Source organism: Glycine soja, chromosome 6 (assembly GCF_004193775.1).
Source record: "Glycine soja cultivar W05 chromosome 6, ASM419377v2, whole genome shotgun sequence".
Classification (NCBI taxonomy): domain Eukaryota; kingdom Viridiplantae; phylum Streptophyta; class Magnoliopsida; order Fabales; family Fabaceae; genus Glycine; species Glycine soja.
This window is the reverse complement of record NC_041007.1, coordinates 2463440-2476425: the sequence shown is the minus strand read 5'-3', so window position 1 is coordinate 2476425 and position 12986 is coordinate 2463440. Positions and strand designations below refer to the sequence as shown.

At 34.2% G+C, this 12986-nt stretch overlaps 2 protein-coding genes across 5 annotated transcripts; one reads left to right on the top strand and one right to left on the bottom strand.

The window, feature by feature from the left end:
* Positions 1-28: 28 nt before the first annotated feature.
* LOC114414656 lies at positions 29-3627 on the bottom strand. Its single transcript, XM_028379001.1, has 7 exons — positions 3345-3627; positions 3133-3240; positions 2925-3055; positions 2268-2368; positions 1609-1668; positions 710-855; positions 29-406 (listed from the first exon to the last, which is right to left on the bottom strand). The coding sequence occupies exons 1-6, from the start codon at positions 3550-3552 to the stop codon at positions 771-773; spliced, it is 693 nt and encodes a 230-aa protein (XP_028234802.1). The 5' UTR covers positions 3553-3627; the 3' UTR covers positions 29-406; positions 710-770.
* Positions 3628-6120: 2493 nt separating this feature from the next.
* Positions 6121-12459, top strand: LOC114414654 (5'-nucleotidase domain-containing protein 4-like). Of its 4 annotated transcripts, none has more exons than XM_028378998.1 (18): positions 6122-6786; positions 7000-7073; positions 7306-7619; positions 7844-7921; positions 8035-8255; positions 8745-8837; positions 8992-9075; positions 9389-9499; positions 9910-10015; positions 10085-10147; positions 10246-10299; positions 10498-10555; positions 10834-10910; positions 11127-11197; positions 11275-11335; positions 11414-11473; positions 11602-11664; positions 12007-12459. In XM_028378998.1, exons 3-18 carry the CDS (start codon positions 7335-7337, stop codon positions 12142-12144), a joined length of 1623 nt encoding a protein of 540 aa, XP_028234799.1. In that variant the 5' UTR covers positions 6122-6786; positions 7000-7073; positions 7306-7334; the 3' UTR covers positions 12145-12459. The 4 variants fall into 4 exon arrangements, with proteins under 4 accessions (XP_028234796.1, XP_028234799.1, XP_028234800.1 ...); XM_028378999.1 differs by having other exon boundaries at positions 6995-7073; XM_028378997.1 differs by having other exon boundaries at positions 6981-7073.
* The last annotated feature ends 527 nt before the right edge of the window (positions 12460-12986 follow it).

Below are 12986 nucleotides of genomic sequence, written 5' to 3'. Positions count from 1 at the left end.
TTCGAAACAAAAAGGGAAACAGTCATAATTTAAGGAAAATGTAAAAATACATACATTTTTTGACTGATTTTAAGAAATCATTTCAGAACATCCTAGCATTTACCTTTGTTTAAGAAATTACCAAAGTTTATTAGTTATTACATATTCAGTATGTGCAAATTATGAACACACCCCGTAATATCAAAAGGATAAAGCTATCAAGAGCCTGTGCATTTCCTCTATGAAATGATCCATAGGATTGAATGCATTGAAAAAGAGTATCAGATACATATTGACAGAGTCCTCACAGATTTTAGATTGAGAGAACTAATAAGAAGTAATTTAAGTAGGGCAAAAGCATTTTGATATTCCCGGCAGACAGCACACCGGTGATAACAGAAAATTGGTGATTAAACCAATAGATTCCCTGAGAAACAGGTGAAAGTATTAGCAAAGTGACAACACCCAAAACCCGGTTCAGACAGTAAGGAAGCTAACAGATTAAAGTCAAAACAAGATTCAGGTCTATTAGTTAATGAAATTAAACATTAAAAGTGTTCAATTTTTGAAAGTGCAATCTGTTATTGAAGTTTAAGACTGTAGACACTGTCAACCTTTCACGTTATGGTAATTGACAGTAACTAAAAAATAAAAAAAATCAAAGGAAAGTAGGCAATAGGTATAATGGAACGGAATGCTGAATTCAAAGGATATAGACAGGAGCACATACTTGCATGATATTTAATGGCCAACTTTCCACATAAAAAAGTAGGCTAGGCTATCCTTTAGAGTTAGGTTTCAAGGCAATCCCTGATTCCCTGCTCAAATTTGTCAAGATCAGATATGGTATCTGATACAGCATCAGCTATCTTTTTCCTGGGGAAAAAGAATGATTTTAGAGGCAAGCCATTGATATGATAATCTGGGTAAAACAAGCAACAATAACTTACAAAGACAAAACTTGAGCTCTTTAATACTACAAAAAGTAGAAACAAAATGAAAACCAAGACAGGCAACTAAATCAAGAGGAAAAACAAATATATAAATCCACGTGTTCAGGACATAAAAGTTGTCTCTATAATCAAAGCTTTTATAATTGAATCCATATCTATAAATCCTTCCAAACATTTATAAACAAACAGTTTAAAGAGAGGCAGTAAAATCAAGTCACAGAAAGCTTCAGATGAAGCCCCTAATCAAAACGCAAGAACATCTTATTTGAATTGTTAAAAACAGATCAATAAATCTTGAGAAAGATTCACTAATAAATCCAACCTACAGACAATTCCAGCAGTTTGATTGCTGCTTTTCAAAAACTTAGCATTTGTCAAACACAGTTTCCTGGTTCTCCTCATTTTTGTATATCAACCCACTAAAAAAAATTATAAGTGCACTACATGTCACAGAACTTCAGGTACCTCTCATTCATCAAGAAATTGATCTTAAGTACAGTTAGGCATAACATGAAATATAATTGTAACAAAGCAATATAAGTGCACTACATTGGTAGTCAACACTAACATTTTGGGAGTGGGGGTGCAATGAACTAGGTTCAATTCTTTCGCAAATAATAGCATAAAGAATTTTCTTCAAAAAAAAGTCTTCCTAGATATTCCTGTAAGCAACTACCTATCTGATGCAAGTTGAATGTTGGTTTCGCTTGCCAGCCCACTGACAGAGGTGAAAGATCTGCATAACAAGAAGCAATGTGGTAAACAAGCATTCACCATTAGATGTAATCAATTAGGTAAACTTTGTCCAGCATCATATTGGTTAAAAAAAAGTTCAAAAGAATAAGTAGTCATTGACAATTTCTGACATGATGAAACAAAATCTAAAACGCTGGGTATAAGATTTGTTCACATAAAGAATTAGATGCTGGAAACAAAATCTTCCAGATAATCATGCATAGGAAAGAAATCATTTTGCCACTACATTCCACTTCAAACTGCTCACTTAATTACAAATTACAAAGAGATATCAATAGAGCAGCCTGGACACCTAGACTTAACAAGAAATACAAAAATATTGCAAAATGGAACCAAAAATACTTCTGTTTGGGACCAGCCAGTTTCTTTGGAAGTAAACTATTAAAGTTCAAATACACGATTTTCTTGTATATGCTCTCTTGACATACATTATTCTTTAGTATAGTGGAGGCTTCCTACAATTTTTTGCCACTTGGATCCAATAGGACTCAGAAAAATTAAATAATAATGAATTTTAAAAAAAGAATTTGAGTCACAACTTAGTGCAGTAGGCTACAGCACATGCTGGAAATTGGATACCTTATAAGATTATCTAGCAAAGCTTCGGCTTTCAACTTTACAGGATCCTTATTTCCAAGCAACGAAGCTGCATTCTTCACAATCAATCGAAAGGTGCACACCTGCGCATAAAAAAGACAGTGGGGGCGAATTATGTCTCAATCCGAATGATTCTTGCACTTGAGCTGGCATGCTTTTTCGGGGAAAGGGACATGAAAAAAGAATAAAGCATCCACCCTTTTAACAGCCAACAACATGCTAAAAGAAATGTCCCGTGTTGCACACGAAACCTATCACTAATCATTTGATTTTCACGTGTACCTAGCACCCGACTTTCACAGTAAAAAGATATTTACAAGGTCAATCAATAAAAATTTATTGTACATATGACTTTTAAATCGAGAAAATAATATATGAACTAACAGTGTAAAAGTTCTTTATACTGGCATGGTGATTTGTGATTAAGTGATTAAAAGTGATTTATAATGTTAATGGCACTAAGGTTTGAACCCAAGATTATATAACTATAATATATTATTTATTTTAAAAAAGTTGAGCGGTTGGTATTTTGAACTTGTAAAAGTGTGATAATTGACGCTCAATAACCGTCGTTTTGTATTTTCCTATTATGTCATCCAAACCCTAATTATGTAGGACATTTAGAGGGCGAACACAAACCTCTACTCCGGTGTTGGCTTGGAGAGTGACGAAAGAATTCCGGTCCTGTGGGACGCAATCCCTGGCAGCAGATATAAAGAGCTGCTGCATCTTCTCCAAATCCTCATCCGTATAAGCAGCGTCAGTTTCCGCTGCAAATGGAACCGAATCAAAACCTAATTAAGATAAGAAGCCATGTGCGCGAGAACGTAGCGAGAAAAAGATATACTGAGCGTGAGATAGGCAGAGCGAAGGATTTGGCGGGAGGCATCGACGGGGGCCAATAGGTACTTGGAGGCCTTCTTTTTTTGCTCTTTCAGCCAATCCTTCGGTCCTGCTGCGCAACCATAATCAGGAATTAGGGTTTTCGCAAATACAGCAACGATAACAAAGATAATACTGCAGTTGGGGGAAAGGAAATAGAAGAAGAGTGGCGCGTACAGATGCCAATGTCGATGGCGGAGGATGGTGCTGAGAGGGAGAGGGAGAAGAAGGAAAGCAGAGCAATGTCTCTGCGAGAGAGAGTGGAGAAGGGGGAAGGGGAAGGGGAGACGTTGCGTTTTGGAGGGAGTGAAGAGCGCGCGGTAACTGTGGATAAGAAGGTGCCTGAGGAAGAAGAAAATGGGGAAACGACCGTTGGCAGTGGCATTGTTATTGCTCAGCTACGTTCGTTACCTTGCGCGGTTCGTCCGCGTACTTACAATTTTCTCATGAATATAAGGGGAATTCATTATCGTTTTTTTTTCAGAGAAAGAACTAATATTTTTTTTAAAGTGTCTCCCATTTCCCTGAATCGATAACTAATTTCATTGTTGCATGACTTTTATTTATCCAAGAGAATTTTCAAATAAAAAAATTGAATACGAAATTCTTTATTAAATAAATTATTCCCTCAAGGTAAATACAACTATATTATGCTATGTCAATTTTATGGGTTAGAGACATAAACTTGGGGAGATATTATTTTTTAACACATATTTTAAAGAAATCGATCCTTTTATAAGAAGAAAAATTAGGTACTATGCTCTCTTGATCATATATATATCGATCAAATAATGATTTTTATTTAATTTCTTCATGCTATTGTGTTTGGGATTGAGGTATTTTATAACCTTCTAATCATATGACGATTGATCCCTTTAGTATATGTCAACCGACCCCATCAAGGTAGTAAGGACGAATTAATGCTTTGGTTTTATCCCAAAGTCACAACAACATTGTACTATAACTATCTAGGATGCACATGGAAGATATTAGGATAATAGTTATGTCAATTACCTAAAGATGTTTTTGAAATATTGTTACCCAATTAAATGTCGTTGAAGTTATATAATCCAATACTTGACCTAGATATGAAATAAATTATACTTGATACTTGAATGTTCGAGTTAGATTTCCTTCCTCTGAGTTACAATCTATCAACAAGAATAGGTACAACGAAATAAATTTATTTAAGTACACTAATATTGTTATCTAAATATAAAATATTATGTATTATGAGATTATTAAATTTTATTATAATTATTTTAAAAGTTATCTTTAAAATAAAATGAATCAATAGATAGTTTGTCAAAAAAGTAAACTTTTTAATATATTTTTATTATTTGTTAAAAATATAGAAGATTATAAAACTATAAGCAAACTATAAAAGTCAAGTGTAACATGTTTATAAAATATAATTTTATTACTTTGATCATAACTTAGTTAAGTCTCTTTTCTAGCCAAGTCTCCAAATAGAGCATGAATTTATTACTTGCCAAGCTTATACTTTTACCTTTATGCAGGTTGCCATGCTTAATATTTTAAAAAGATAAAAAAAAAATATATGATTTCAATGCATTATAACAAATTTACTATAATAATAATAATAATATCAACAAAAATTTATAATTTATTTTTACTTAAATGAGCCAGTTTATTAGACCTAAAATACTTTTTAAGTGGCTTAGTTTTTTTTTTTTTTAACTAAATAAGTTTTTATAAAAGTGTAAGTCTAGTTATTTCTTAAAAAATCTGACTGATATGGGTATGATGTAGACTAAAGCATAGATGATAGGTCTCTCGGAGGATCTAATCTATTTTCACCTATATGAACACTTATCTCGTTCTGGTGGATAAATCGTGTCTATGGCTGAGCTGAATTGATAAAATTGTACAGTACTATGTCAATTCAAAATGTTCACAATCATTTCGTGCTGATCACCTCTCTTTGGGAGGTTGCATGATCTAAAGAAAATTCGACCCTACTATTCACACACATCAGAAGCCAACGCACATTCTCTTACCGCAAAGTTGCATTGCTAACCGTATTGTGCGTGGATAACATCACTCTTCCTGCATTAGCAACCGTCCGTTATATTACAACCAGCAAGAGTAAAAGGAAAATACAAACTTTACAGGACTATCTACTTGGAATTATACCCTATCTGACCAAAGAAACGTCAGGATTTTGTATAAAAATCCCATACTTCTTATACGTTGAACATTACTGGCTAGCAAAATTGATATTAGATAAAAACTTGTTGAACTATTGAGATATGATGAAGATTTTTGTTTATTTCAATTCAAGACCGTTGAATTTATTTTATAATTCTCTTCTAAAAAAACTATTACATGCATTATCTTCCATTGATTAGTCTGACTTTTGATCCTCTACGGTTATGAGGCGAACTGCAAGAATCTCATCCATTGAATTTATTTTGTAACATAATAATATGTTAATTTTTTAAAATTACTTTTAACGGTCGGATTGATAACTGCACACCCTGCAGTTTTTTTTTTAAAAAATTTTAAATTGTAGATGATACGAATCCTTGGACAACAATATTTCTTTATAAATTTATGCATGTGATGCAAAGGATAGAAAATTGATGTTAAATATTTAGTTTAATTAAAGGAATAATAACAAGAATGAAATTGATAGATTCCGTCACTTCACGTGGGATAAAGCTTGTGGTGGTAATGGACGGAAGGGGGAAAATGAAGGAAACGAAAGGTTGAGAAAAAAAAACAAGATAAATATTATATGATAAATTCTTCTTAAAAAAGATAAAAATTTAAATTTAAAAAAATAAAGATTAAAATGAAAATTTTATATTTTAAAAACGAATTTACGCATTAAGGAAAAAAAATAACTATTTTAAAAAAATGGCATCATCTTATGATTCCGATCCTGTTCAGATCCGAGTATGGGAAATTGGGAACCAAAAAAATTGTGGCCGGGCAGTACTTATCCACGCCAGAACCAGAAATCAGCAGAAGAATAATGCAAAAACAACACATGGTTCCCTCCTCTTTTTTTTTTCTTCCACGTGGCACAGCCTCCATCATCTTGATTCTGAATTCACGAACCACCCTCTCTCCCTCTCCCTCGCTTATTTTACTTCCTCTAACATAATAACCATCTCTCATTTCACAACCCTTTGGTTTCTGGTGTTGGTCAAAAGAAAAAAAAAGGAATGATAGAATAGGTGGCACACTAGTAGCCAATGCTATTGAAATTTCATTGGGGAATTAATTCCTTCCCCAATACGAATTGATTATTATGATCTAATCCAAATTCCGGGAATAATCCGTTTCCGATACAAGCTGATTTGGCAAAAGTGGTAAATGCTTGTGAAGCTGCATTTCCAATTCGAAGTGGTAAATGCAATTGCACTTTGGTTTGCCCCTGTGCAGTGGCCGCACCCGCAGCATCTGATTCCCTCACAATGTCCACCACGCCTATTTAATCGGTGCACGATGCGAATTCCCAAGAGGCACCTCTCCTTTTCTCTCTCCAACTTCTCTCCTCAACTCCCACCTCTTTTCTCTCCTCGCCTTCGCTTTGCCTCTGGAATCTGCACCAAACCACCTCGCTCACTCGCCAACTCCACGTCACCAGGTTCGTTCGTTCGATTTCTTGTGCCCTAAGCTTTTTCAATTTCTCCTGTGTTATTGCCTGGTTAAGCCATTCGTTTTGCCAAGGTAGATCATGTCGCTAAAGCATGCGATATGGAGGGAAATAGAATATACTCCATTAGATACTACTAGGAACTTAGAGCATTACTATTCTTGATTCAGAAGTTAAATTTATAGGTGTTTCTTTGAAGCCTAGCTCGGGGAATTCCTAGAGTTGGAACATAGCCTCGTGCATTGTACGCTATATTTCTTTCACAAATCACAACCAAGGTAAGATGCCAGAGTTATTTTTCAGGGAAGGGCTTTTAGTTCTTTTGCTCGTTTCTTTCAAATACTAGTATTTAGAAAGTTATGGAACTCATTCAGTCAATCTAATTCTTTCTGAAAATAGGCAACGCTAATAGTTTCATTATTACTACATTGCGTGGTTTTTAAGTCTACGAAAGTGATTCCTAATCATTTTCATTCTATTATTCTCTCTGTCTTGGATTAAATCTTCCAGGAGTTAATCCGTTGCATGCTCAATATTCAATGGATGGGAACCATGAAATTGATGTACATGATTCAAGATTGGGGGATTTGCCTGGCCGTGATGGCAGCAAACAGCCATTTGTCTGGTCATCTCCTGAACATGGATTTAAAACTGAAATAGGCAAGCAGATATTTTGTAACCGGTCACTGAATATGAAGAACATTGTTGCTGTGGGATTTGACATGGATTATACTCTGGCACAGTACAAGCCTGAAACTTTCGAATCTCTTGCTTATCAAGGCACAATCAAAAAGCTGGTTTATGATTTGGGATACCCTCGTGAGGTTCGTCCAATCAGTCTTATAGGATCTTCTACCATGTTTGGTTAATTTGTCTTCTTTTTCATGCATTAATAATAATGCAAATGCTGGTGTAATAGGTGTTTTTGTGTAGATTTACTAACTTCCGCATGGTTCACTTTGTTAAAGGATTTTGTTTATTTGCATATTCTTTTCAGGTATAGTTCTGTTGTATTTGGCTAAAGCCTTTTTTTTTTTCTATTCTGCAGTTACTAAATTGGTCTTTTAACTGGAAGTACATGGTCAGGGGCTTGGTTCTTGACAAAAAAAGAGGCAACATATTGAAGGTGTAGACTGCATAAATGTTTTCTTGTCACCATTTTACCATTAAATTCATCTATCAGCAGAATTGCATTTTTTTTTTCATTTTCTTTGTTTGATTGTTGGCTGAATTATTTAGATGGATCGCCACAAGTATGTGAAAGTAGCCTATCATGGATTCAGAGAGTTATCAAAAGAAGATAAAGTTGGGACCTATGGAAATACTTTAGTACGCGATTCTTTTGATGAACCAGACTATGCTCTAATTGATACACTCTTTTCACTTGCGGAAGCCTACTTGTTTGCTCAACTGGTTGATTATAAGGATTACAATCCTGGCAAGATTCAAGAGGGTGTTGAGTGAGTCTTATTCTGGATAGCTTAATATTTCCTTTTGAGAATTATAAATGCATTTTATTTTTATATCAATTAAATACTAGGACTTAAGGAAATTTTTGTTCATTCAAACACGAGGCAATCTTCAATAGTTTTTTGAAAGAAACTTAGTATGCTATCATTTTACCTCCCATACAGATTTGGCTTCTTTATGTGTACGAATGAACATACTTAGAACACTATTAATAATGTTATATCAGCTATATATCCTACTAAGGCTTAGAAGTTTATGCTTGCTGCTAATGGAACAGTAATTTTATCTACTGCCTGCTACTACCATATAAATGAATAGTAGGCAGGTGAAATAAATGAAACAAGGCCAACGACAGAGCCTTATCCCATTAGGTACCATTCAACTCAGTTAAAAATCAAGCAGCCAGTAAAAGGCTACAACTTACATGTGAGCACACCATGATACCTATATGATATAACCTTTATATATTGTCCTTCCAGTTATGCTTGCATGTACAAAGATGTTCGAGCAGCAGTTGATTTGTGCCACCGTGACGGAACATTGAAGCAAATGGTTGCTATGGAACCAAAAAGGTATGAACAAACACTTATTATGCTAGCAATGAGATATTTTTTATGTGCTAGCTGTTTCTTTTTGAAGTTGTGTTGTTAAATTCATTTGTTGTCTATGAATTGTTAATGAACTTACTCTGACTTTGTCATTTTTTTTTGTTGAATTTTATCTCAGGTATATTAATGAAGACCCCTCAATAGTGCCCATGCTCGAAATGCTCAGAGACTCTGGACGTGCAATGTTTTTAGTGACAAATAGGTAGTTATGATTTTACCTAAACAGAGGGAAAACAGTTATGAGTAAATAATCAAACTATCTTGTACTTATTAATGATTGATGGAACGATCACTGTATGTTTGAAAGGCATGTTCTATGATACCAAATGTAGAAAAATAGTAAAATACTGTGAGTTGAAAGATTACAAGATAAGGATTGAAAAATATTTTAAAAATTATAGTGAATTGATTTGACATAAAATATTGGAAAAAGTTTTCTCAGAGAATGCTAGTTTGTTTCATTCTCTATGGACATTTTAACTTTGATTTTTCACACTTTTGCATGTGATTTGCAGTTTATGGGACTATACAAACATTGTCATGAATTTCCTCTGCGGATCCAGTATGGCAGATGTCAGTAACAATTTTGGCTGGCTTCAACTCTTTGATGTTGTTATCACTGGCAGGTCATGTTCTTCTCCTAGCATGTGTACCCAATTATATATGTTTGGCTTTATTGTTCTGCCTTGTAGTGAATTTTCCTCATACTATAATTCTTGGATTAGCATACTGCAAATCTTTCACAATATGTTACATGCTGATTTTACTTTGGTCCTTGTGCTGTGCATTGAATAGCATTTGCAATTTGTTTTTACCAGACTACAATACTTCTCTTCCTCCCGTTTGTAGACACATCATGTATTACTCAGTATATGAAAATAATTTATAAGAAACATCCAACTTTAAACATATTTGTGATTCACTCTTGCAGTGTGTTTTCAATAGAAAAGTTAACCTTTTGAGTTTCTTACAGCATTCAGTTATATTGAAATTCATAGATTGTCATGCTAACCTGTTTAAGTCCACTATCCTACAGTGCAAAGCCAGGATTTTTTCATGAGGAAAATCGTGCTAACCTATTTGAAGTTGTGCCCGAGACTGGAATGCTACTCAATACAGATAATGGCTCTCCTATGCCCCAGGTTAGCACAATTGCACATCATTTTATTCATTTGTTTAGATCTTGTATTAACATTTTTTTTTATTGTAAGGTGGGTAATACCTCTGCAAGGTTATTCACAGAAGCAAAGAATTATGCTTGTCCAGTTTTCCAGGTATAAACATTATCAAAAATAAAATAAAGATAATTTTCTTTAGGTTTATTCAAAACAATTTTAAGTAAATGTTTTGACAATCTTAATTTTCGTTGCAGGGAGGCAATGTTGCTCATCTGCATAAACTGCTTTCCATTGAATCAAGTTCCCAGGTAATATTTTTTTTATTTTTTATTTTTTGTTATGACTACATATTTGTAACATGAACAAACGGTGGTTAGTTGCATCATGGGGTTTCTGGTTTAAAGAGCTGATTATTTTTAAGTAGTTGTTGATTTAGGATTCAAGTACACTTGAGGATTGTCACTAAACTGAAGCTTCCTGTAAAAAATTGAATGCTTTATGTACAGGTTCTCTATGTTGGGGATCACATTTATGGAGATATACTACGCAGCAAAAAGGTTCTTGGTATATCATTAATCCTTTTAACTATTCTGATAAATGGATTTTGCATTTGTAGTCAGTCTTCCCGGAAATTTTGTTGATAGATGTGGTTATGATTGTGGGAGGGAAATAATAACTGGAAATGTAACCTGAGAAAGTGCACTCTGATGGAATCTTTAATGAGTTAATAGAATAATGTAGAAACCAATTGTTAACTACTCCTTTTGAAATTCACTTATATTTCTGGATCTTGCTTTTAAGGAACTTAAATTTGATTTTGATGCGATGTGCTCAATGTGCAGGATGGAGAACAATGCTTGTAATACCAGAGCTGGAGAAAGAGGTTAAACTCCTCTGGGAATCTAGAGATACCCGCAAGGTGCTTATCATTATTATTATTGTCTATGATTTGTTTTATTTTTTATAAAAAGGCTTTACTTCATTAAAAATAAAAATAGAGAAATTACTGGTTTTTAAGTCTTGTATAAAATATTTTTATGTGAACTTCTGGCATTTTAAATGAGGTTTGATTCTGTGCACTTCTTACATGGTAATTTGCATCTAGGGAGATTTTTACATGAATACTCTTGTGCAGGAACTTCAATTCTTGAGGAGTGAACGGGACCGCATTGAGGATGAAATACATCATTTGAAGTGGTCTCTCAAGTTAGTATAACTCGAGACATCCCATACCTGCTTTTTTGTCCGTCTGATTTCTTATAGAGTAGTGCACTGTTTTTCAGATTCAAGAATCCAGATGCTGATTCCAAGCAGAAGTTATCTTCTGAACTTGAAAAATTGGAGGTTTGGCCCTTACGACTATTCTCATTCTATGACTGAAAGTCCAATTTCACATATTTGATAAGCGGCTTTTTTGGGCAGCTTGAAAGAGAGAGAGTGCGATTAAGTCATCAAGAAGCTCAGAGAAAATTACATCAAAGGGTAGAAAGTTCACCTGTAGTGTTTTTCATTATCTTTAGTTACATTTCTTTCTATTAGTACGATACAATTACAATATATCCAATTTACGCTGTATACACAATGTTGATGTTTGCAATAAATCATTGTAGTTTCACGAGCCATGGGGACAGCTTATGAAAACTGGTTATCAGAATTCTCGCTTTGCTCATCAGGTAATGTGACTTTCTTTAGTTGTTTAGGTTCATGCCCCATTATCAAGTACAACAGCAACTAAGTACTTTATCTTCCTAATTAGAGTGGCAGCTAGGGAGATTTACTAGTATTGTTCAAATATCATAGCAACCCGTACAAAACTAAGCACTTAGCATATCAGAGCAACACATAAAACACATGTCAGCAAACACCTGCATCTTAATATGCCATTCAAAAAAAAAAAACCTGCATCTTAATATAACAATTTCAAGAAGAAGCCTGTAAAATTGATGGATGTTTTTAAAGATGATCTCACTAAATCAGAATTCGTCTGATGAACTTACGTTATATACATGATGCAGGTTGAGAGATTTGCTTGCCTTTATACTAGTCAAGTTTCTAACCTGGCCTTGTACTCTCCAGACAAGTATTACAGACCTAGTGAAGATTTCATGCAACATGAATTTGGTATTATGGCTTGTGAGGCACCAGGCAGTTAAGTTGAGGAAGTTGGGGTAGTTTGGATTTGGAAAGCGAATTCTTCTCTGCTTAGTGTTCAATGTTCCTGTTTCTAATCTCCCTTCTCTGTTGGGTTTGTAAAGCGAAATCTGCTGTCACGTGTTCAATGTTCATGGTTCCCATTTCTCTTCTCTGTTTTATTGGTCATAGCTCGGTTTAGTAATTGAACCCCCCCCCCTCCAATTATCAATATTACAAATGTTAGTAGTATTCACTAGATCCCAATTCACCTAAATATAAAAAATCTTATACTGTAATATACTTAAAAATTCCAATATAGTCCCAATATTTCAGCACTTGTATTATACCTCAAGAAAAGTGAAGACAAATAAGGGTATTACCTTGAATTTTACACGAAGAGGTGAAATTAAGGAGTAGAATCACGTATCTGTGATCTGAATTATATGATGGAAAGGGTGATTCATTTCATCATGATGTTCTTTACGTGCGCATAAGCAGCCTTCACTATCGACGCATTCAGAGCTATTTACACCCAAACCTTCAGAAAGCTACTAACACAATACGTATTTTTGACACAATTTATATATATCCTCTTATATATAAATGCGTTTTGATAGATATAACTTAATTAAATACTTTGGAAGAGGCGAAGCAAAACAGTGAGATTGAAAGAGACAATAAAGTTAAAAGTTAGAGAGAACTACTTATAGACCTTTAACAGACCTACATTGGAACAAAGAACAAAGCTTTCACTTAAAAGTTCTGCCAAAACACGCCTTAGTACCCCCAAAATTACGCTCGTTCTTGCTCAATTTTTCTGCCTAAGTGAAGTTTAAGCTAATTAACTCGAGTTTACTAGAGC

Excerpts from the sequence above, each read along its gene's own strand:
- LOC114414654 (XM_028378995.1), top strand. The coding sequence starts at position 6,513 with ATGCTTGTGAAGCTGCATTTCCAATTCGAAGTGGTAAATGCAATTGCA. Across the intron at positions 9,076-9,388 it reads ATGTTTTTAGTGACAAATAG|TTTATGGGACTATACAAACA; the intron begins GTAGTTATGATT and ends TGTGATTTGCAG. Across the intron at positions 11,474-11,601 it reads AGAGAAAATTACATCAAAGG|TTTCACGAGCCATGGGGACA; the intron begins GTAGAAAGTTCA and ends AAATCATTGTAG.
- LOC114414656 (XM_028379001.1), bottom strand. The coding sequence starts at position 3,552 with ATGCCACTGCCAACGGTCGTTTCCCCATTTTCTTCTTCCTCAGGCACC. Across the intron at positions 3,241-3,344 it reads CGCCATCGACATTGGCATCT|CAGGACCGAAGGATTGGCTG; the intron begins GTACGCGCCACT and ends ATGGTTGCGCAG. Across the intron at positions 856-1,608 it reads ATTCAACTTGCATCAGATAG|GAAAAAGATAGCTGATGCTG; the intron begins GTAGTTGCTTAC and ends CTTTTTCCCCAG.